Consider the following 24368-nt stretch of genomic DNA (forward strand, 5'->3'; position numbering starts at 1 on the left):
AGTTAAGAATATCATCATTTGCAAAAACAAAAAAAAAACTGTCTCATCTTTTCAATATCTCTATATCTCATTTCTTTTTCTGTCTTACTGAATTGGTTAGGGCTTCCAGAACAATGTTATATAACAGTGAAGGTAAAGGCATCTCTGACTTGCTTCTGACTTTAATGAGAAAGCCTCGTAGGGCAACATTTCTAGGGGAGTGTTATCTTGAATATTAATAGATGTTACGGGAAAAAAGAAAGGGCCCATATCTAAGTCTGGGAAAACAGATTAAACAGCTGTCTTTACTCCAGGACTTCTTGGAATCTTAAAAAAAGTTAATGAGATATGACATCCTCAAGAATGGGATGTAAACTTTCCCAAACTTCACTACTAGAACCACCTTCTTTTTTTCGGGTAAGTATTCCATAGGATTACTTTTCTGCAGAACTCTTTTTAGGAAGTTTCATTATTTAGTGTCTGCTAGCTGCTAACGTGGGATATGTATTCTTTATCACACTAAAGAAGTACTGTACATTATTCCCAGATGATTATTTTCTGAGAAATAGATGTATAATTTTACCTTCTTTTGGGCATCTATTAAGATGTGGCTTTTCTGCTTTGACGTGATAAATTACATTGATAGATGTCCTAAAATTAAATCACCTTTTTATTTGTGGAATAAATCCTACTCATTCATGTTTTAACATAAGGTTGGATTTGATGTGCTAGTATTTTATTTTGGATTTTTGCATTATTAATTTATAAGATGGATCATTATTTCTTTCAGTGTACTTTTGTCATTTATAGTATCAGGGTTGCAAATGAATTGGGAAGCATCTCCTTTTTTTCTATGCTCCCATAACATTTAAAATAAATAAATCAGCCTTATTAAGATATAATTGAAATATTAAAAAAGTCACCTATTTTAAGTGTGCCATTTGATGAGCTTTGAAAAATGTACACAGTGGTGTAACCACCTCCAGAAGCATGGTATAGATTATTTCATCTCCCCAAAAGTTCCCTCAGGCCCCTTTAGAGTCATTCTCCCACTTCCTGGCAACCATTGATCTGCTTTCTAGTACTACGGTATTGCCTCTGAGACTTTCACATAAATGGAATCACACAGTGAGTACTATTTTGTGTCTGGCTTCTTCCAATTTGCATAATGCTTTGAGATGCATCTTGGTTGTTGTATCAGTAGTTGGTTAATCACTGAGTAGTATTCCATTCGATCAATGAACTATAGTTATTTATCAATTCTCTTTTTAGCTATTCTAGTAGGTATGAAGTGGTATCCACTAAGCAATTAATGATGTTGAGCATCTTTTCATACACTTACTTGCTATTCCTATATTGTCTTTGGTGTTGTCAGTCTACTCAAATCTTTTGACCATTTAAAAAAATTAGGTTGGAATTAAAATAGTTCTTTATATCTTCTTGGACACAGTCTTTATGAGACATAAGTTTACAAATATTTTCTTCTAGTCTATGAATTGCATTTCTGTTTTCTAAATAGTGTCTTCTGAAGTGAAAAGACATATTTTTTCCTTTATTGTTCATGCTTATGTCCTTTCTAAGATATCTTGGCCTATCCCAAAGTCATACGGATTTTCTCTTGTTTTCTTCTAGAAGTTTGTATACTTAGGTCATTCATTTTGAGGTATGTTTCGCTTATGGTGTGAGGTGAGGATGGACCTTCATTTTTTATATGACTATCCAATTTTGCCAGAACCATTCATTGAACAGAATATCCTTTCTCCATTGAATTATCTTGGCACCTTTTATAAAATCAACTGACTTTTTATGTTTGAGTCTATCTCAGGATTCTCCATTCTGTTCCATTGATCTATATCCTTACAGCAATGCTATGCTGTCTTGATTACTAGAGCTTTATACTAAGTCTCGAAATCAGGTAGTATGAGTATCTCAACTTGCTCTTCTTCAAAACTGTTTTGAATATTCTAGGTCTCTTGTATTTCCATTTAAATTTTAGGATTAGCTTGTAAATTTCTACAAAAAACCTCCTGGGATTTAGGTAATTACACTGCATCTCCAGATCAATTTGGGAAGAGGTGACATCTTAACATTGAGTCTTCCAATCCATGAACATAGTTATGTTTCTCCATTTAAATTGCTTCAAGCAGTACCAGCACACAGTAAGCGCTAGGCAGCATTCATATTTTCTTTTTATTATTTTGTGTCGTTCTTTAATTTCTTAAGCAGAATTCTCAGTTCATTTATCATCTTCTCTGATTTCTCTCTGTAATTTCGTGTGTGTGTGTTTTGGTGTATTTTATGTTTTTGTTAAAGTGATCTCCCAGTATTTAATATTTTTGTTCCTGCTAAAAATGGTATTATTTTTAAAATTTCAATTTTTAGTTGTTAAATGTTACTATATAGATACATAATTGATTTCTGTATGTTGATCTTATATGGTGTAACTATGCTAAACACACTTATTCTAGTTGCATTTTTTGGGGGGGGTAGATTCTTTCTAAATACATTCATGTGCTGCATAACGATGTTTCAGTCAATGACGAACCACATATGTGATGCAGTCCCATAAGATCAGCACCCTATAGTCTAGGTATGTAGCAGGCTCTACCATCTAGGCTTGTGTAAGTACACTCTATGATGTTCCAGCAACCACAAAATCGTCTAACAATGCATTTCTCAGAGCGTACCCCCATTGTTAAGTGATGCATGACAGTCTATCACGTATTCTGTGAATGAAGAGAGTTTTAGTTCTTCCTTTCCTATCTGTTTATCTTGTACTGTTTTTGCTCTTTTCTCTTATTGCACTACCTAGGACCCCCAGCACAATGCTGAATAAAAGTAGTGAGAGCAGAAATCCTTGGCTTGTTCCTGACCTTAGGAGAAAAGTTTTCATTTTTTCACCATTAAGTTGGATGTTCCTTGTAGGTTTTTTGTAGATGTACTATATCCCTTCTATTCCTAGTCTGCTGAGAGTTTTATCATGAATGGATGTTGGATTTTGTCTGTTTTTCTGCATCTATTGAGATGATCATATGGTTTTCTGTTTTAGTCTACTGACACAGTGATTTTCAAGTGTTAAACAATCTTGCATTCCTGTAATGAACCTCACTTGGATTCTGTTTATTTTGAGTATTATCTTTTTTAAATTTTGTTGAGGACTTTTGTGTTTATGTTTATGAGGGATATTGGTCTGTAATTTTTTTCTTGTAGTCTCTTTGTCTGGTTTTATTATCCAGGTATTTGTGGTCTCATAAAATAAATGGGGAAGTGTTCCCCTCTCTTCTATTTTCTGAGAGAGTTTGTGATAGAACTGGTATTATTTCTTCCTGTGAAGAAATTATTTCTTTCACCTGTGAAGCCAACTGGCCTTGGAGATTTTTGTGGGAAAGCTTTTTTTACCATCTTGCTACTTGTTTTCTATTTGTCTCCTCTCTTCCTTGTTCCTTTTTTCTCCTTCCTTGCCTTCTTCTGGACTGAGTCAATTTTGGGAATTTATATATTCATAGAAGCTGATATGTTTCACCAAGATTTCCAAAAAAACTACATAGTCATCTTTATTTTTATATTTCTGTTTCTCTTTTAGGTAACTTTCTTATTCCTCTTGTTATATATTTTCAGTTTTATTTATTTATTTCATATTAAGAGTGTCAGAGGCTTACTGTTTACTGGGTTTATCAAAGAACAAGTTCTTACGTTTATTTTTCAATTCTATTAGTTAATTTCTGACTTTTAAAAAATATTAATTCTTCTCCGCTTTCCTTAAAAAGCAGTATATACAGTGGTTAATAACATGAGCTCTGGAGTCAGACTGTCTGGGTTCCTATCCTGGCTCCACCATTACTAGTGGCAGGACCCTGAGCAAGTGAAACTTGTATGCCTTAGTTCTTCCATCTGAAAAATGGGGATAACAACGGTATCTACCCTCAAGGGCTGTGGTGTGGGTTAAATTAATGAACGTAAAGTGCTTTAAGCAGTACTAGCACACAGTACGTACCAGCAGTGTCTGCTATTTTCTGTTGTTCTTTAATTTCTTAAGCTGAATTCTCAGTTCATTTATTGTCAGTCTTTCTTGTTTAATAATAGAGACATGTAAAACTATAAACTTTCCCTCAGAGTACAATTTTGGCACAATCACTTAAGTTTTCATATTAATTTCCTCATTGTTTTTACTTTGCAATTCTACCTTTGGTTTTCTTTTTGTACAGTTACAGGAAAGTATTTAAAAATTCTAACGTGATTAGATGATCTAGCAAAGACTGAGAAAGGTATGTTAGAATTTCCTGCTACTATTGTGTTTAATCATGTTCTATTTATGTTTCTAACAGTCTTTTCTTTGTCTACTTTGATGCAATATTAACTCGTTCATGAATGCTGTCTGTTCAATGTTCACTTTATCAAGATCAAAATTTTTTGATCTATTTGCTCTGAATTGTACTTTGTCTGATTTTCATACAGCTTCTTTTTTATTTGCAGTTACCTTAGTCTTGCTTTGTCATGTAGCTATTGTTATTGCCTCCTTTTGGGTTCATATTAGAATAGCATTGCTGGTATCCCGCTGGAACTACAGATCAGTATACATATTCCTGAAGGTGCGCTATGACACAGTATCTTTTTGACCCCAGCTAACACTGAGCTATTCTCCCCTGAAAGTTCACGGCTGATTTGTCTCTTGGTGGGGAGGAGGGGAACTCGGAGGTATTTCTTACCCATTAATTCAACAATTGGTTTTACTGACGAATATATATTATTATTTCATTTATTTTTATTATATATAAAATATTATATATATATTATATAATATGGATAACATATGTATATACAAAAGCAGACACATACAAAAGCAGCATAGAACCACAACAAATACCCATAACGCCCAGTTGGAGCAGGCCTGGGTAAGTTACCACACAGACTTTAGGGATTTACATGCCTTAAAAGAAGAGAGAAGAAGGTGAGGCACTCACAGATTCTTGGAAGACTGCATTGCATTTTTCCACGAGCAATGACCTCACACATATAATTAGTCACGTAGCTGCAGCCCTCACTCATTCTGAGATGCCACGTCATTACTGAGGTTTTTAAGTGTTTTACTCAATTTTAAAGTCTTTGATTTTAACAGGGGATTTTAATCCTTTTTACATATATTGTTATTACTAAGCTCTCTGGCCTTCTCCATCTTGTTTTATGTTACATTTAAGGCTACTATGTCCGTTCTTTGGTTTCAGTTTTAGTTACATTGATTACATTGTCTTTGCTTTTATGCCTCTAGGGTTTTAGAAGATATAAACTAAGGTTTAACTTGACTAGTAGTTACCATTAAGATTCTCAAAACCATTCTATAATGCATTTCTCTAACACAGTAAAGAGCAAAACCACATATATTTTTGAATTTACCTCCTATTTAAGACAAGATATTTCGTATACTTTTAATTCCTCTACTTTCTTCTTGTTTTTTGATATTACAATGTAGGGCTTTAGATTCAGATAAATACTACTATTTTTTACAAACTTTTTTTGTTTGTTTGTTTGTTTTGTGAGGAAGACCAGCCCTGAGCTAACATCCTATGCCAATCCTCCTCCTTTTTGCTGAGGAAGACTGGCCCTGGGCTAACATCCGTGCCTATCTTCCTCTACTTTATATAGGACGCTGCCACAGCATGGCTTGACAAGTGGTGCGTCAGTGTGCGCCTGGGATCCGAACCTGCGAACTCCAGCTGCTGAAGCAGAGTGCGCGCTCCTAACCGCTGCGCCACCAGGCCGGCCCCTACAAACATTTTTTTATTGCTTTTTGCCTTTACAATGTTTTATAACTAGAAATACAACAATTGTTTCTATTTTAACAGCTTTCAGTATTCATCACTAGTCTATTTATATTACGGCTTTCTTATTTTTTCTTTCTTTTATTGTGGTAAAATACAAATGATATAAAATTTACCAACTTAACCATTTTTAAGTGTACAGTTCTGTGGCATTAAGTACATTCACATTATTGTACAACCATCACCACCATCCATCTCTACAACTTTTTCATCTTCCCCAACTGAGACTATACCCATTAAACACTAACTCTCCATTCTCTGCCCCTTAGCTCCTAGCAACCACCATTCTATTTTCTGTCTCTATGAATTTGACTACTCTAGGGACCTTGTATAAGTGGAATCTTACAATAATTTGTCCTTATGTGACGGGCTTATTTCACTTAGCGAGATGTCTTCAAGGTCTATCCATGTTTTGGCATGTGTCAGAATTTCTTCCTTTTTAAAGGCTGAACAGTATTCCACTGACCACATTTTATTTATCAATTCATCCATCCCTGGACACTGGGTTGCTTCCACCTTTTGGCTATTGTGAATAATGCTGCTATGAACATGTGTGTACAAATATCTGTTCAAGACCCTGCTCTCAATTCTTTTGGATGTGTACCTAGAAGTACAATTGCTGAGTCACATGGTAATTCTATTTTTAATTGTTTGAGAAATCACCATATACTATGGATTTCTTATTTTTGAACTCAATTTTGCTTCACCACCTGACCTCTCGAGAAGGATTTACGAAGAGTTTATTTTTGATGTTGTTGCATATTTCTCTGTTGCCAGTGTAAATAAAGACCAGCTGGTATAAAATTCCTGGGCTATAGTGCTTTCTCCTGAAAACTTTGCACACATTGCCTCACTGTCTTCTGGCATTCAGTGTATAGATGAAAAGATTGAGCCTCTCTGTGGTTGGTCTTTTTAGTAACTTTTTTCCTGTTCTTGGATGCTTATGAAATTTTTAAAAGTTTCTTTGTAGAAAAAAGAAAATTAAAAAAAATTGCATGTGTGGGTCTCTTTGCTTGAAACAGGGTGAGTCTCTTTAATCTGTAGACAAGTTTTTACTCACCAAAGGAAAATTTCTTTCTTTCTTTACTTAATATTGCTTCTTTTGCATTTTCCTAGTTTCTCCTTTAGAAGCATCAATCAGTTATAGCTGCATTCTGCATTCTCCAGTCCCCTTAAATATAACCTTTTCACACCTGTCACCTCTTCATCTGTACCATGAGATCACAAACTACAGCTCACGGCCTGCTTCTGAATGGCCTGTGAACTAAGAAGGGTTTTTATGTTTTTTAAAGTGTTGTAAAAAAAAAAAAAGCCAACAACAAAACAGAAAAGAATATACAATAGAGACTGTATGGCCTGTAAGGCCTGAAATATTTACCAGCCAGCCCTTTGCAGGAAGCTTGCCGACCTCTGATCGTCATCCTCGGAGAGCGTCTCCGGCTCATTCTTGCCTCTGTTTCCACTTCCTCCCGGATGAGTCCTGTCATCAGTTAGTTTCTCCCATTGCCTCCAGCGAAGATTTTAGTTTTGCTCTTACAGATTTAGGTTCTTTGCAATCTTCTTCATGTCGTCTTCTCAACCTCTCCTCTTTTTATGGCTTTTGTTCCAGATTCACAGATGTTACTCTCCGGATCTCCGGACATGGGCCTCTGCTGTCTGCCTTTGCCTTGTTCTCAGCGCCTTCTCCTAAGGCTCCTTGATGTTCTGTTGTTCTGTTCAGGCATTCCCTCTTCAGGCACATCGGCCAGACTCAGTGTTCCACAACAGAGTTTACAAACTGCCCGTGGTTCCGCCCTAACTACCCACGTGGCCGTCAAGCACGTGCCTCGCATGTATTGGTCGCGGCTCTTTTGGGCACAGAGCTCCCACTAACCCAGCTCTCAGCTTCTGGCTGGCCTTCCCCCGGAGCAGGAGCCAGCGCACTACTGTCTATGGCCCGGAGGTCCCACTAGCTAAGGGTGGTTTCACATTTTTGAAGGATTGTAAAACAAAAACAAAAAACTGCGTATGCGACAGAAACTGTTTGTGGTCCACAAAGCCTGAAATATTTCTTATATATTCTTTGATTTAGAAATTTGTGACCACTGCCTTAGAGTCCCTCTCTTCTCCTACCTCACGCCTGGCCCTCTGACTGACGGAGCACGTCCTAAACCTACAAATCTGTACAGGCACCACCACTAACATCCTTCCCATCTGAGCTCTTACCCGTGGGGTTTATTCATTGGGGCTTTATGTCAGAAGCAATCAACCTACCCTAATTCTTGGCAACTTGCTTTTTTTTGTTCATGAGGAAGATTGTCCATAAGCTAATATCTGTGCCAATCTTCCTCTATTTGGTATGTGGGATGCCGCCACAGCATGGCTTGAGGAGCGGTGTGTAGGTCCACGCATGGGATCCGAACCCCTGAACCCCAGGCCACCAAAGTGGAGCGTGCGAACTTACCCACTACACCACCAGGCCAGCCCCAGCAACTTGCTTTTTGTATGATGCTGTCTCCATCCAGAGACAGAAAGATGCCCGCGGTGCCTGTGGATGCAGGGGGCGGTTGCAGTGGAGTAAGAGGCAGGGTGTTGGGAAAAGGGGACCTCACAGATTAGCACCTAGGAGATGGAAGGATGGCGCATTTTCAGGTTATACGAATTCTCGACATCTGTAATAATGGTCAGCAATGGGGGATAACACATGTCTTCCTATTTCCTACTTTTTATTTTTTTTTGGTAAAAAAGGATTCCATTGCAAAAAAAGTTGTGAAATCGCTAAGTGAAAGCTTCAAGATAATGGGCTAACACGACAGTCTATTAATATCGTAAGCCAAAAAGCAGAGTCACTAACATCACCTGTAGTTATGTACTATTCTTCTTGCATTCTCTAGTTGCTCGTTGGTTAACAAAATATTCCTGGGATCAGTTACAGTGAAGAAATGATTGGCTCGTCCAACAAAAGTGCTTTGATCCCATCGAGGCTCCTTGATGTTAATGTTTAGAGGAAGTTCTCCAGACATCGTCCCAGTCTAGAGAGGGTCAAAAAGACAAGTCTAGTTAAGACTTACCATGTTGCTACACAGTTAGAAACTTGATAGTCACACTAATCTTCAAGTAAAGATTTATGTACACTTCTATTTACAAAAATAATTTTGCTATAAACGGCAGAAAGACAATCTAAATCCAAATTGAATTTTGTCCATAAATCTCAATTGATCTTAACCAAATTTCAATAATTTCCCAAATATTTCTCTCTGTAAGTACTCAGTATTTTATCATTCCTTACTTTTGGAAATCTAGAAATATTCTAGAAAAAACAGAAATATAAAAAGTTAAAAATACATCAACAGTAACAGGTCTGAAGTTTGAAACCCCTTTTCTGGGTGAAACAAACAACGTCAAACTACTACCGCATTCTGGTTTACTAAATTTGTTATTTCTACCAGTAGAAGCGAGTAATTGTGCAAACAAAGGCTTAAATGCTAAAAATTCTACAATTAAAAAAGACTCATTCAGCCTTGTTCAGCATATAAAGTGCCAATCAAAAATGAAAAATTATGTTCTTCAAGCTAACAGGGACATAATGGGAAAAACACATTCTGACAATCCCCTGAATAGGAATAACACTGCAGCATATAATTTCCCTCATAAAATACCTATTTTCTAGCTAAGAACCCTTACTTTTTTCCAAAAGTAACTGATTTCTTTCTCTGAGTAATACATGCTTATTTTTAGAACTGCATTGTATTGTTGTAATACATGCTTATTGTAGCATTCTGAATAATATAAGCTGATTATAGGAAATAAAGACTAAAGAAAAACAAAATCTTCTATAATTTAGCCATGCTGAAATAACCACTGTTGATGTTTTGGTACATTTCCTTGCAGACATTTCCTATACATATTATCATACAATAAAAAAAATAAAGTTGATGCCATGCTCTATAATATCCTGATATTTTTTGCACCTATTTCACGAACATTCCCCACGGCACCAAGCTCTCATTTTGGGCATACAACACCTCTAGTGTTTATGTTATTTTCAGTTTTCACCATGATAAGTAACACTATATCTTTACGAGTCAGCCCCTCATAGCTGGAGACTGCCTTAGACCAGATCTCTCTGCACGGTGTCAGCAGGTCAGAGGATCTGACCACCAAGAAGGCTTCAAACCATCACTGTCTCCTTCCTGTTGCCCTTTCCTGCATTTCTAATACCAGTTCTCATAGCAGCTTTCTTTCCCAGGTCATGTTTCACTAAGTTATTTTTCAGTGCTTCAGGAGTTCTTAGGAACGGTGAGATGTCGGGTGCAGGAGCTAGCCACTCCTGTCATTTGTACCTGATCAAAACCACAAAAACATTGAGCATGTTGGGCCCACGGATGTGAGGAATCTAGTGTATGAGAAACAGCTGGTCAGTGAGCGTGAGCAAGGCAAACTCAGCCCCACTACACATGAAGCAGGCTGGGCTCACACACATGGAGAAAGCCAGGTGCAAAGTTAACGGGAAACCACGCTTTTCCCAAGGTCACAATGCAGCTACGGAGTGTCACAACAACCCCTTCTGTGAGTGACCACTGCTTTCTTATCTCAGAGAAACCTTGTTGTCTCTAATCACAGACTGTTGGAAACTTTGCTGTTTGAAACCAGAACAGAAAGAAGCAAACATCCCACTCTTAACATAGAGGAGGAGCCTGGACTTCCCACCCAGGGGTGGAGTTTCAGATTAGGGAGTTTCTGGACACAACATTCCACATTTTTCTTAATTTTGTAGTTTCCAAGGAAACAGGGCTGTGGGTCCACCTCACAGTCCAGACCTTTACACCCAGCCCTGCTGCGAGTCTATCGAAATACTGCTTCATTAAACTTCACCTGAACTCCACCTTTCCCCAAGGTGCTCTAAAAGACCCATCTGCTCCCCCTTTGTCGCTGAGACACCCCCGGTTCCTCTGGCGTGTGGTCTCTCTCGTTGCAATAAACCAATAAACAACCTCGTTGGACTATAGGTTTGTCCCAGCTGGTTTTTGGTTGATTGGGCTATGATAAGAGAAACGTCTAAACTTCAAATTAGAACACATCAAAATCATGCATGTTAAATAAGTCCAGGGATACAATAAATAGAAGGTACATCAAAGAGCTGTGTCATCGTATGGAGAAATGTCTAAATTCCAAATGAGAAGCCATCACATGTATTATTTATAAAACATACAAAACGCCAAACAAAACTCCAGTTCATACCCGGAGAGCAGTATTTTCAGACATTCAGCAGAGATCTAGGGCTCTGCTGAGGCTTCTCAGTGAGCTCCAGGAGGGGTGGGGATTCAGGTAGGCGGGCTCTGAGCCCCTAAGCTTGTACTCAGCTAGAGCAGGTCTGCTTTTATTTGCCATCTACATCTGTTTTGTGGCAATGATCATTTGAAGACAGAGTTCTGCTGCTTGAAAAAAAAAAAAGAAAAGAAAAAGTTGAAAACCACTACAGGAGAAGACAATCTGCAAATCTATGAGACGACTCATAAAGTTTTAGAAGGTCTCATAATTTTTCAATCTTTTTTTCACTCCAACTTCATAAGTCGACCCTGGTGTCCATTTGACTAGCGCTTCTCAGACTATGCGTGGTGAAGAACCTGCTTTGATTTTTCTAATTTCCAATCCCTATCATGAAGCAATATTTTTGTAAAATATATTAAAAATGAATTTTGAGAAAAGTGAAATAAAAAATTAGATATAAAATAAAAGCCCCGATTTTTTATTATTAGATTCAGCAGATATAATACGACTCTATCATATTGTTAAGAAAGTTTCTAAATGCTTCCTTTCAATTTCTGTACCTATCTCAATGTGAACCTGTAACAAACGGTTCCCACTGGCCTTGTCCACGGGTCATAACTTGAATTTACACTTATGTGTACAGTTCACAATTTGTTTCTATACTTAATGTCACCAAATAAATGCTACATTTAATCATGCAGATAATCTGGTCTTACTCCCTCCCATTTCTGAATGGGCGAATAAAAGATATAATTCATACCCTCTAGTAGACCACAGTTTGAACACAGAATAGAAGAAATTCTTAGCAGGACAAATCTTTTAGCTTTGTTTTTCCTTTCAGGTCTAGAAAATGCTGCTCCCTTTAGTACTCACCTATTGGGCACCCACCATGTGACAGATTCTTGGGCTATATCAGTGAACAAAGATAAAAATTCCTGCCCTAGTGGAGATGACACTGGGATGCTGGGGATGCAGGAGGAGACAGACAATAACGAAAGACATCAAAGGTAAGCCAACTGTTGATTATATTAGAAGGCAATAAATGGTTTGGGGAAAATAACAGAACAGGATAAGAAAGGTACGAGTACGGATTGCATTTTTAAATGGGGTAGTCAGGGTAGGCCTCCATGAGAAAATAACAGTGGGGCAAGCTCAGAAGGAAGTGAGGGGCGGAATCACATGGGCATCTGGGGGAAGAGCCTTCCAGGCAGAAGGAACAGATATTGCAAAGATCCTAAGGCAGGAAAGTGTCTGGTATCTTCAAAGAGGAGCAAGAAGGCATACAGCTGGAGTGGAGTGAGGGCGAGAGAGACGGGAGAGGAGGCGGTCAGAGAGGTACTGGTGGAGTTAAGCCGGAGTCAGACTGTTTGGGGCCTTGCGGCCGCTGTAAGGCCTTTGCATCTTACTCTGAGGGAAACGGCAGTCACTGGAAGGTTCTGAACAGAAGACTAGAATTTAAAAGGATCTCTCTGGCTGCTGTGTGGAGAATACAGTGGGGAGATGAGAGTGGACGCAGAGAGAGCGACTGCGAGGCTCCTGCTGTAGTCCAGGAGAGAGCTGATGGTGGCGCAGGCCGGGACAGTAGGAAGGAGGTGGCAGGAGGTGGACTGGAGGAGGAGCAAGTCTCAGGGAGAAAGCAGGAGTCAGGTTAGGACGGAGGAAGTCTGAGATGTCCAGGAGACGTCCAAGTGGAGGCGCCCAGGAGGTGGCCGGATACGTGAGTCTGAGGTTCAGGGGAGAGGGTCAATCAGGACACAGACTTCTGGGCGTTGTCAGCTCAGAAACTGTATCTAAAGCCATGCCATGGGGTGGGGTGATCACCGAGGCGGGGAATGTAAACAGAGAAGAGATCCAAGAACTCTGATGTTCAGAGGTCAGAAAAGACTAAGTCAGAGCAAAGGGGCCGACCGGGGGTGGGAAATCAGCAGAGTGTGGTGTCTCGGAAGGCAGGTGAGGGGAGTCTATCGTAGTTTCGTTGGCCAAAAGGAAGAACACCTTGGTAGGTGGTGAGTCCCATTTTGGGCTAGTGAAGAGAGCAGAATATAACTCCCAAGGGGCTGGCCTAGGGGTGGGAACACTACAAAGATAGCCATCTTTGCAAATTCTAACAATTCTAAGCACTGACGGCAGCAAGTAGGGAGAGACTGCACAGCCCGTTAAGTGCCCCTTCTCGGGGAACCGTTTATTCCTGCAAAGCCTGGCAGAGACTGGTGGTTCCTAACCCACGGAACACACCAGCATCACTAGGAGAACTTCCGACAAAGACAAATACTAGCCCCCTTCTAGAGAGTCGCGTCCAGTAGGTCTAGCATAAGGCTGGGCATGCGATTGTGCAGGCGCTCTGGGCCTGGCCCTCCAGCTCTCCGGGCACCGGGCTGTGGCAATACACGAGAGCGGGAGCTGTTCCCTGCCTGCATCTTCCTCTGCACTGCCCGTGCCTCCCCTCAGGCCTGAGCAATCCACGCTGCTCCCCGTGGACATCAGAGGCCGACTCTTCTCACAAAATTGAGCACCAAGTAATCTTCCTTCCCTTTCAAGTATAATTCTCACTATCACTATCTCTCCTTTACACTTAACGCATATAATTTTAAAAAATTAAAATGTAGCTTTCATAGAATTCTAGTTTTTAATAACAAACTATCTCCAATGTGTTAAACATAAAGCAACATTTAGCTCAAGTTATGGCAAACATGATCTAGTTTTAAAATACGATTACTTTATAAAATAAAAATGTTCTAACTGCATAAGAGCTGGATAGGACCTTAAAAATGAGCCACCATTTTAAACCTCACCACACAGATGAGGAAACTGAGGCCCAGACAGGGAAGTGAAAGGCTGTGTGACTGTGCAAGTCTGGGGGGACCCATAGTGGGACTGGACTCCCAGACCTGCCAGGTCACACTTTCTACTCGACTACTCTCTTTTAGCTGGCTTTTTTCCCCAAAGGATATCAATAAATAGCTGTATAGAATTGGTCTCTTTGAGGCCCTCCTTTTTTCCTTTTAATAAAAACAAGTCTACTCACACTGTGAATTCTGACCACGATAACCCTGCAGTGACTCTGCAGCGCACGTGAGCAAGGAGAATGGTGTGGAGGCCTCACGAAGACTCTTGTTTAACAGGCAGAGAAAGAGAAGAGAGATGGGGAAAGGAACCACAACATTTTTGGAGTTTCTATCAGATACAAGGAATTGGGCTAGATGGTTGTCTACGAGTGCAAGCTCCTACTATGTGCCAGTGGCAGAATATTCTATCTCAGTTTTCACACCGGTGTGCTTTATGCACACTACACACATTTTACAGAAGAGGAAAGTAAGATTCTGAGATGTCACTCACAGCCAGCCCTTATTTACCCAGCAAGGGAGGAAGCCGGCTTATTTTCAGACTCCAGGCCACGCCCACCGAAACCCCAACACTGGAAGCTCATATGGATTGGCTTGTATGCGGCAGAGAGAAGGATGGGCCCCCCCGAGATGTCCACAACTTAATCCCCACACACTGTAAATGTGTTACCTCACAGGGCAAAGGCACTTTGCTGATGTGATGAAGTTAAAGATCTTGAGACTGAAAACTGCCCTGGATTGTGAGGGTGGGCCTGATGGAAACACAAGGGTCCCTATAAGAGAAAGAGGCAGGTAGGAGAGGCAGAGTCAGAGAAGTAGGTGTGAGGACAAGCAGAGGATGGAATGACCCAGGGCCACATGGGCCAAGGGATGTGGGCAGCCTCTGGAAGCTGGAAACAGCACAAAACAGATTCCCCCTTAGAGCCTCCAGAAGCAACACTGAACCATTTTACACTTCTGACCCCCAGAACCATAAGATACTGTGTTGCTTTAAGTTACTAAATGTGTGGTAATTTGTTACAGCAGCAACAGGAAACTAATACAGCACTATTTTCCCTACTCAGGGATTTCAAACAGCACTGCATATGCTGGCATAAGAAACACCAAGGAGACTTGGTACCCCGCCCCAGCTCCCCCCAATTCCACAAACAGAAAGGTTATCACGAATGCCATGTTAACATGCTCACCCAGGCAGCTGATCACAAACCAGGGAATGTTCTAATTATTAACCACGACTCCCCTGTTTCAATTAGACATGCGTTTTCACACATGAACCTTCAGGCGCACGAAGATTTTTCCCTTTTTCCACTCCAAATAAGTCAACCAGTTTCTATAATAAGCAGTCTCACTTTAAAAAAAAAACAAAACTTATGGGGCAGGCCCGGTGGTGCAAGCAGTTAAGTGCGCATGCTCCGCTGCGGCGGCCCGGGGTTCGCCAGTTTGGATCCCGGGCGTGCACTGACGCACTGCTTGGCAAGCCATGCTGTGGCGGCATCCCATATAAAGCAGAGGAAGATGGGCAGGGGTGTTAGCCCAGGGCCAGTCTTCCTCAGCAAAAAGAGGAGGATTGGCAGATGTTAGCTCAGGGCTGATCATCCTCACAAAAAAAAAACAAAAAAAAACTTATGTCCTATTCCACACTAAAAACAGTGGGGCCAGGCGTTGTGCCCGACGCTGTCCTGGGCACTCGCCTCCCTCCCTGCCCCCCGCCTGGCCTGGGCCTGGCCGCCTGGGTTGCGGGCAGGGAGCCGCTCTTTGCTCACCAGGCTAGGGCGCAGGCGGCTGCAAGCCGACGGGTGCTGAGGCGCTGCCAGGGACCCCTCTCATCAGTTCCCTGGGACCACTCCATTTCACACTGGGAGCCGGCCAAGGGAGAGGGTCACAGCTCAAGGCCCCAACCCCGCAGTGGCCTCCAGGGCGAAGACACCCGCATGGCCTTGGCCGCCACTTGGGGGTCCCCAGGGCATGTCCCTTTCCACACTGCCCCCCGCCCGGGGCTTGGCGGGGCCTGCAGCCTCCCGGGGATCTGCGCTCTGGGGGCGTCCGCCCGCACACTCAGTACTGACCAGTGAGCCGAGCTGGGGAGCCAGGGCCTCCCAGGCACCTTCCTGGAAAGGAAGCCAAGTCTCTGGGGTGGGAGGGAGGGAATGGATTTGGCCTTCCCGCGGTCTGCTTTATGTGGAAACAGCACAGCCATCTGGCGGCTTGCGGTCTCTGGACTTGCCCCCCTCTCCCCACCAAGGTTGAAATCAGTCAAGATCAGACATCTTTTGAGAGAGGCGTTCTTAAGCACCCCTGACCACGCAGTTCCGACAGTATTTCATGAGGATGGATGGTGACTAATTTACAACAAGTGCTTCTCAACTAGGAATTTCTGCAGAGTACACTGGAGGAAGTCATTATGTTGTACAGTTTCATGACGACCCTGGGGACGGCACAGATGATCATGAAGCCACAATGGTTCAAAAACAAGTTTCAGAGAACAAGCTTTACATCTTCCCATCGCAGGTGTGGCAGGATAAGGAACAGCGTCCTACCTCAAAGGGGCAGACCACACAGGACGGCAAAGAATGTGTTCAAGAATGTGTGAGTTCATCAGCTTTATAACACCCGGAGCAAGTGAAAGATGCCATCGAGAGGGTCGGAAGACATCAGTGGGGAGGATCTTCTCTTTGCCATGTCTGTCTGAGGCTTTGACAGTTATGCGGGACCTGTGAAGTTTCTTCAGAAATTGAGAGAGGCTATGAAAGGAGACAGGAATGGTGGAACATGACAGCCACAGAGGGCCTAAGTGAAGAACTTCCCGAGGGGGAATTTACTAACCAGTTACCAGCTGGTTTAATAATTGCATATGGTCAACAGCAAAATGTTATGGTTTACACAACATCATATCAGCAGATTTCTGATGATCAACAAATTCAGTTTCCATGATCTGAAGAAATGATGGAATGGGGGTGTAGAGAAGCAAAGGAGGCTGTAAGATTCTGCAACAGAGACTTGAGGCAGAAATGACTTGGTGAGAAGATGTCTCTTTGTATATTTAAATAGCATAATGTAGCTTCCTAAAGCTTGACCAATTGAGGTGTTAATTCTGACTTAAGAATCTTTTTCATGAATGATTTTAAAGAAAAACTTAGCTTTTAAAGGTATTAAAATATATTTTTGGTGTGAGAAAAAAGTAGGATTAAAAAATGTTTTTTTCCTGTGTTTGACTGACACCACTTATGCTAAGAAACAAAGTCAAGGCTTTGTCACTTAAAGACAAAATCACTTACTAAGGATGTCAGCTATCTGGGACCATGATTAATTACAGCCTTAGACTGCATTTAAATGAGTCATTCCTAAAGAGATTATTTTACATATTATATACGTTGATACATTATAAAAGGGGACAGAAAGGAAAGAAAAACTTATAATTGAATCTCTTGGAGGTTTTGGGTAAATATAGTAACATGGCGCCTCATCAAAATAAATTTCTCCAAGTCTTGTTATTCATTCATCCACACACAAGATTAATTTACGCATTCAATATCCACTGAAGAAAGCCTTTCCTGTACACAACACTGGCGTGGCCCTGGTTTGGAAAGAACCAACATACAGTAAACAGTAAGTTAAAAAACAAACACATTCTAATGCATACAGCCTAACTTTCCCCCAACACATTTAAAGACACCCTTCCTATACAGAGATTATGCATGGACGTCACCCAACTCTGCTGATGAAGTCTTCAACTGAGTTATCAGATTACTGACCCAGGTAAATCTTATTGAAGACTGTGACATGAACGACTCTGGTATCCAAATCTGTACACACTTGTCAAAATACCCATTATTTCAATGAAGTAACCTGCTTTGAAATTCATAATAACTCAGTCACAGAATTTAGAAGCTTTTAAAGCCAAAGTGAGTGCCACGACAGATTCTCTATTCAAAATACTATCAGCCTGGGCCGGCCCCATGGCTTAGCGGTTAAGTGCGCACGGTCCGCTGCTGGCGGCCCGGGTTCGGATCCCGGGCGCGCACCGACGCACCGCTTCTCCGGCCATGCTGAGGCCGCGTCCCACATACAGCAACTAGAAGGATGTGCATCTATGACATACAACTATCTACTGGGGCTTTGGGGAAAAAAAATAAATAAATAAAATTAAAAAAAAACAAACAAAGCAAAATACTATCAGCCTATTGGAAATATTAGTTAACTCCATCTTTGTCAAGTCATTATTTAAATTACAGCACAATCTTCATAAACAATTCCGGGAGGGCAACACTGCCTTCCTGTCGGTTAAATGTCACACAGTGCACAGCTATGCAAGGACAAGGCCCATCCCCTGACTCCTAGGCCCAGGACCACCTCCCACCACACACAAGCCTTCATGGCTGGTTAACAGTCTGCTTCAATTAGGCAATGGTGATCAGCATAGTTTCCACATAAGTTCCCTGAACCAGCTGGTTAGCTGAACTTGAATTCCTGGCTCCAGGCTGCACCTCCTGAACTGTCCTGAGACTGGGAATCTCTGGACGGGAGGGACGAGGCAAGGGGTGAGCATAGGTTGGGAGACTGTTTGTGGAGGGAGCAGATCTGAGTTCAAATCCCAGCTCCACAAATGACTCTGTGGCCTTGTAGACATTAGCCCACTGCTCCAAATTTCTCTATCTTTATCAACAAAATTAGGATATTACTTAATAACAACCACTTATTCTCAGAGCTTTCCTTACATTATCTCATCTACCCCTCCTAACAGTTCGGTTCACAAGCGCAGTCAGCTACCTTGCTCCAGTAAGTGATGGCGCCAGAATGGAAGCAGAGTCGTCTGGCTCCAGAACCCCACTGCCCAGAGAGGTGGCTGTGACCTGGAAGGCACTGCCCTGGAGGTTCGGATTCAGGAGAGCTGTGTCGGGGCCCAGGAATCAGATATTGAGGAAGTACACCAGCGGTAGCCCACGATTAGGTGAGTTTGGGAAACACTACGTTGGAAAGAATATAAAAATTATAACTAAATAATAACCAAAGGCCCTACCAGTTAAGGGACGATGCTTATCCTCCTGGGGGGCAGTATAAATATTGAGATGACTCCTTGGCCATCCTCGCTGGTTGCTGGGCCTGTTCCTTCTGGGTGGTTCCTGTCGGGGGAGGCTCCTGGCCCTGTGGCCTGGTCCCTGAGTACGTACCCTGACAGCCTATGAAATCAGAACTGGACCTTAACAAATGCAATCTGGACGGGAGTCCTGACTCTGTCACCTCCTTTCTAGGCACGTCGATGGGTAAGTCACTTCACATCTCTGAGCCTCAATTTTCTCATCTGGAAGATGGAGATAAGAGCTGGCTCAAGGAGCTGGCAGGATGAGCAAGCTGAGGTGTACAAGAGGGCTTTTTACCCTTTATTAATTGTGAAATGCTAAACAAAGGTAATGACTGCTACTAATAAGCCAGTTCTCGGTGAGTGGAAGGTCCCGTCCTCACTGGCTGAAGTCCTGCGAGTAAGTGCAGGCATTGCTGGTGGGAGTAGGGGCTGGGCGGAGGAAGGGAATGGAGCGTGGCTGCCAGAGCTCCCCAAAGAGGATGATCAGAAATGTCTAAGAAAAATAACTTTCCTCCAAGACAAACTTAATTTCAAACTTTTAGATACATGCCAAGGAAATGCTTAACTATTGGAAAAAAAGAATTTGCCAAAATTTCCAACAAGTTAGCAGAAAATGTGCTTTATCAGGACCCTAGTAACAAAGATCTTTAACCCTGGCTAAAGATGAACAATGAGAATTAAGTTACTAAACTGGAAACTTGCTGGTGATGAAAACCACTGCAGTTTGAAAGAGTTAAGAGCCTGGCTGCCCTGGTTTGTTTAGTCAGGGCCAGGCTGTGAAACACCCTGTCAAAGTCACTGACGAGGGACATGAATGAGTGCCCATCATGCACCAGACGCTGGGCTTTCCGTACATTATCAGACTGCTAAATCCTCACTTCAGCCCTCCAAGAAAATGCCCCCTATTTTGTAGTTGCTCAGAGAATCAAGTGCCTCGCCCAAGATGACACAGCCTGGAAGGGGTGTTTGGGCCTCACTTTATTTCACACTGCTGACCCTGGGGAGGCCAGAGGGGACGTGTGTGCCAAGGGCCAGCACCATACACCGCGCATTTACTCCTTTCGGCTGCTCCTGCACACTCAGCATTCCTTTCCTATGGGCTTGGCCACACAGGAGCTCAAACGATAAATCAGAAAGCTGAATCCTGTGCAGAGAACTAGATTCTTTCAAAGGGCATTCCCACTCAGCAACGGCTCCCTGTTGCACACCCTCCTCTATTCCAGGGGGCCTGTGTAGAATCAGGAGGACGTGGGGAAGTAGTGCCTTCTGCCTGTCTTGCTGCCACCATCCTCCCCACCCCCATCTCCCACCCCACAATGCAGAGCCCACTCTTCCATTAACGTTAAAACACTCAGCTGACAATACAATCATTGTTCGTATTCCAGTCCTTAAGATCAACTTTGCGTTTCTTAATCAATTTCTTAGGATGGGTAAAGTTCTTATTCATTTTTTTTTTTTTTTTTTTTTGTGAGGAGATCAGCCCTGTGCTAACATCTGCCAATCCTCCCCCTTTTTTTTTGTTTTGCTGAGGAAGACTGGCCCTGGGCTAACATCCGTGCCCATCTTCCTCCACTCTACATGGGATGCCACCACAGCATGGCTTGCCAAGCAGTGCGTTGGTGCGCGCCGGGGATCCGAACCGGCGAACCCCGGGCTGCCACAGCGGAGCGCGCGCACTTAACCGCTTGAGCCACTGTGCCGGCCCCTTATTCATTTTTTAAAAAAATTCTATGGCTTCCACTTGAGATGGTGGCATCTGCCTGTAGAAATGACCATATACTACCAAACTAGTATTTTGGACATCTTCAGTTGAATATTTTACCACCACTTTAAAGAATCGACCTAAAGATTAGATATACTGTCTATGCAAATATTTTACAAGTTAATAGTAGTTAACTAAAAACTTAACTTTGAACTTTGTATAATTAAGTGTAATATACAACAATTTTTCACTTTCTAGACAACAACCTTTTTTTAAAACAACCTTTTCTTTTCCTTTTCTTAAATGACTACTAATTACTGCCACTGACTTCTTACCTTTAACCTCGAGCAGAAGGTTGGTTCCACCCATGATTACAGTCCAACTGAATGCATCTACAATGGCTTGCATCGCAGGATGTCGATGCCTATTTCATTCTAAGCCATCAGAGAGCAAAGAAGTTGGATGGTGGACTTGCTCTAACGCTCACTGCTGCTTTGATCGGCCTCTCAGCTTTCTTGCAGGAAGCAAGGAGGGAGACAGGATGTTCCCTCCCAGTTGACACCTTTCTATACCCATCCACGTGGATTTCATTAAACTTTTACAGACTATTAAGAGCATTCTAAATATTTTGCTGATGCTGAATTACGGCCAGCCCTTGCTATACAAGTTCCTCTCCGACAACTGCAACCACGGATATCGCTCCTTTCCTAAAGGCCCGTGGGACTTAAAAGCCTGTGCACTCAATCTAACCCCCGAATACATACTTAGAGCATTTTATATTAGAGCTGGATAGGAACTGACAGATCCTCCACGCCAAACACCACCATTTTTACAAGCAAGACACCTGCAGTCCTGAGGGGAGAAAGGACCTCCTTGAGGTCCCAGAACTTCTTGGCGGAGCATCCACTCGTCCTCCTAAAGAGTTCCCCTTCATCTCATATATCTTATATGTCAGGTCTGAGTCCAGCATCGTGAGAGCTGCAAAAGCCTCCTTATCCACTGCATGCCCCCTCTGCATCTATTACAATGCCCGGAACAGGCAAGAAGCTCAGTGAACCGGGGATGGGCAGGAGAGAAAGTCTAGAGGGACTCAAGTCAAAACTTAAAGGTGAGGCAGAAGCGAGATGACGGCTTTGGGAAAAGTACAAAGTGCCGTAGCGGTTCAGAAGGCAGTGGCCTGTGGAGGGGTTACGTGCCCAAGCTCTGACAGCACTCAGAGCCGGGCTTTTTCATCCAGGCGCTCAACCATCATTTATTGAGGGTCCACCTGGTGCAGGCACATGCTGGGTGCAGAGGAGAGAGAGGCGAGCAAGCCCAACAGGCCCTGATCACAAGGAGAGAATAAAACAAGCAAGTAAACACAGTCAATTTCAACTGGTGACAAATGGTATTAAAGAAAACACACAGGAGTAAGGTAACAAACCACATGTGAGTGAGGGGGGCAACTTTAGACAACACAGTGAAAGAAAAACATCTTTGAGGAAGCTGAGACTCAGATGGCCTTACTCTACAGAGGCCAGCTGTGTGACCTTGTGCAGGTTACTCAGCCTCTCTGAGCCTCAGCTTTCTCATCAGGATTAGGAAGGCAAAACCATGTACTTCACAAGGCTGGAAGAATGTAAAAGTAAATGGATCTAAATCACCTGCCCACACTTAGTAGATATAGTGGTTATTGTCATTCTGGAAGGTTAGAGACTTGTGACACGTGGGCAAGATAAGGAAGACAGCACGGAAATGCAAGGTCTGATTACTTGCCTCTCTCTTAGATTGCGAGTTCTAGGGCAGGGGCTCTGAGAGAAGACAAGAGCTGAGTGTGAGGGCCTTGGGGGTCGGTGCCACCTGGCCACCTAGCAATCGCTCGCGCCCGTCCGCGCGGTGGCCTGTCCCCGCGGCAGCCATCTTGGGTGCCCTCCCCGCGGCGAGTTTCATCACGCGGCCACCGGGGACACCAAGGCCGGGCACGCGGGGGCGTGGATGGGCGACCCCCTCCCGTCGGGGCCGAGACTCACCCCACCGCGGGGGCTTAGGGAAGGGGGGGTCAGGCCGCCGCAGGTGGGGGGCTGTCAGGCAGCGGCACGGCAGGGGGCCCAGCGTGCAGGCACCCCTGGCCCGGGGCGGCCCGGGCGTGGCGATGGGGCTTCCGGCCGCTGAGCCCCCGTGTCCCTGCAGCCCGCCCGCGGCGCGCTCCCGCCCGCGCCCTCCGCCAGGACCCCGCGCGTCTCCCGGGCCCGCCAGCCGCGACTCACCGCTCCCCGGCCGCCGCCGCGCCGCTCGCAGCCCCGCTCAGCGCCGCCCCGGCCGCCACCGGAAGCCCCTCTCCCGCCACGGCGGCCCCGCGCGCCGCCGCCCGGAGCGCGCCCTCGGAGCGCGCCCCCGTGCGCAGGGAGCCGCGCGGCGGGGCTGGGCGGGCGCGCGTCGCCGAGCTCCCGGCCCGGCCTCCCCTCTGTCCGGCGCGCCCCCGGGCCCGCGCGTTGGCTTGTGGCTCCTCGCCCGCTCCGCGTCTGCGTCGTGAACTCCCCAGTTCACGCTCACGGTGCGGGGCTCTGGCCAGGCCAAGGCCGCTGTGTTCCATTCTGGTTTCCCCGAGGGAACTACCCCTTCCTTCATCATTTCTTTCTTCCCAGGGGCTTGCATGCAGACAGCATATTCACTCACTCACTCACTCACTCACTCATTTATTCATTTAAACCAGAGTTTCCCAAAGTGTGGACTTGCGCACCACTGGCGCTACAAGACGATTTTAGGTGGTACAAGCGCCACGACCCGATTTATGTCTTAAAAAGAATCACTGGCTGCTGTGGGGAGAACAGGCTATAGGGGAGATGACGTGGAGGCGGAAAGAGGCGGGGTTAACCAATCAGAGGAGAGACGATGGATGTCTGCACAGATTTGTAACAGTGGAGGGGGTGAGAACTATTGGCCTCTGGGCATATTGTGAAGGCAGATGAAATCTAATTAATGGTGAATTACATTATGTTCATGGATAGGAAGACTCCATTTTTAAAGTTGTAAATTCTCCCTAAATTAACCTATAAATTTAATGCAACTCCAAACAAAATTCTGACAAACTCTAGTGTGTATAAGACTGTGTGCATGTAACTTGACAAGGTGACTGTAAAATGTATATGGAAAAATAAAGAGCCAGAAATAGCCAAAACAATTGTGAAGAAAAAGAGCAAAGTGGACTGACTCGCCCTATAAATATAAAACTTGTTATGAGAGGCAGTGCTTCGTACAGGGATCAACAAATAGCTTAGTACAGCCAAAGAGAGACACCGGACAGGGCCCCTGCACACAGAAAAACCTGCTGTGAGCTGGCATCCCAGGTCAGGGAGAAGGTTCACTATTCATTAAATGATCCTGGGGCCATTGAATCCCTGCCTTATACCACAAACTCAACTCCAGTTGGATTAAAGACCCAAATATGAAAAACAAAATTCCCAAATTTTTATCAGACAATACAGGAGGGTATGTTTACGGCCCTGAAATAAGGAGGCATTTCTTTAATAAACACAAAAAGTACAAAATATAAAGGAAAGATTGAAAAGTTAAGCCTCAGTAAAACTCAAAAATTCCTGCTCATCAATGACATCATAATAGAAGTGAAAGAATTCACAGACTGGGAGGAAATGTTTTCAACACATGTATCTGGTAAAGAAAACATATCCAGACAATATAAAAAACATTTACAGAGCCAG

General features: G+C 43.3%; 1 protein-coding gene and 1 pseudogene across 5 annotated transcripts in view; one reads left to right on the forward strand and one right to left on the reverse strand.

The window, feature by feature from the left end:
- The window catches only part of SFXN1 (sideroflexin 1), a 47363-nt gene that overhangs the window by 21517 nt on the left and 1478 nt on the right, over positions 1 to 24368 (reverse strand). The window contains exons 1-2 of one of the 5 annotated variants that reach the window (XM_087429396.1): positions 22917 to 23020; positions 8634 to 8806 (exon numbers count right to left, since the gene is read on the reverse strand). In XM_087429396.1, coding sequence (XP_087285522.1) covers positions 8634 to 8797 — 164 coding nt within the window. In that variant the 5' untranslated portion in view covers positions 8798 to 8806; positions 22917 to 23020. Of the gene's footprint in view, positions 1 to 8633; positions 8807 to 11015; positions 11222 to 22916; positions 23021 to 24368 lie in introns of those variants that run through there. The other 4 variants (XM_087429399.1, XM_087429395.1, XM_087429397.1 and 1 more) reach the window with 4 other exon arrangements.
- LOC101392353 (nuclear transcription factor Y subunit beta pseudogene) lies at positions 16211 to 16824 on the forward strand (annotated as a pseudogene).

This window comes from Ceratotherium simum, chromosome 4 (genome assembly GCF_057802395.1).
Source record: "Ceratotherium simum simum isolate JZ-2026a chromosome 4, ASM5780239v1, whole genome shotgun sequence".
Classification (NCBI taxonomy): Eukaryota; Metazoa; Chordata; class Mammalia; order Perissodactyla; family Rhinocerotidae; genus Ceratotherium; species Ceratotherium simum.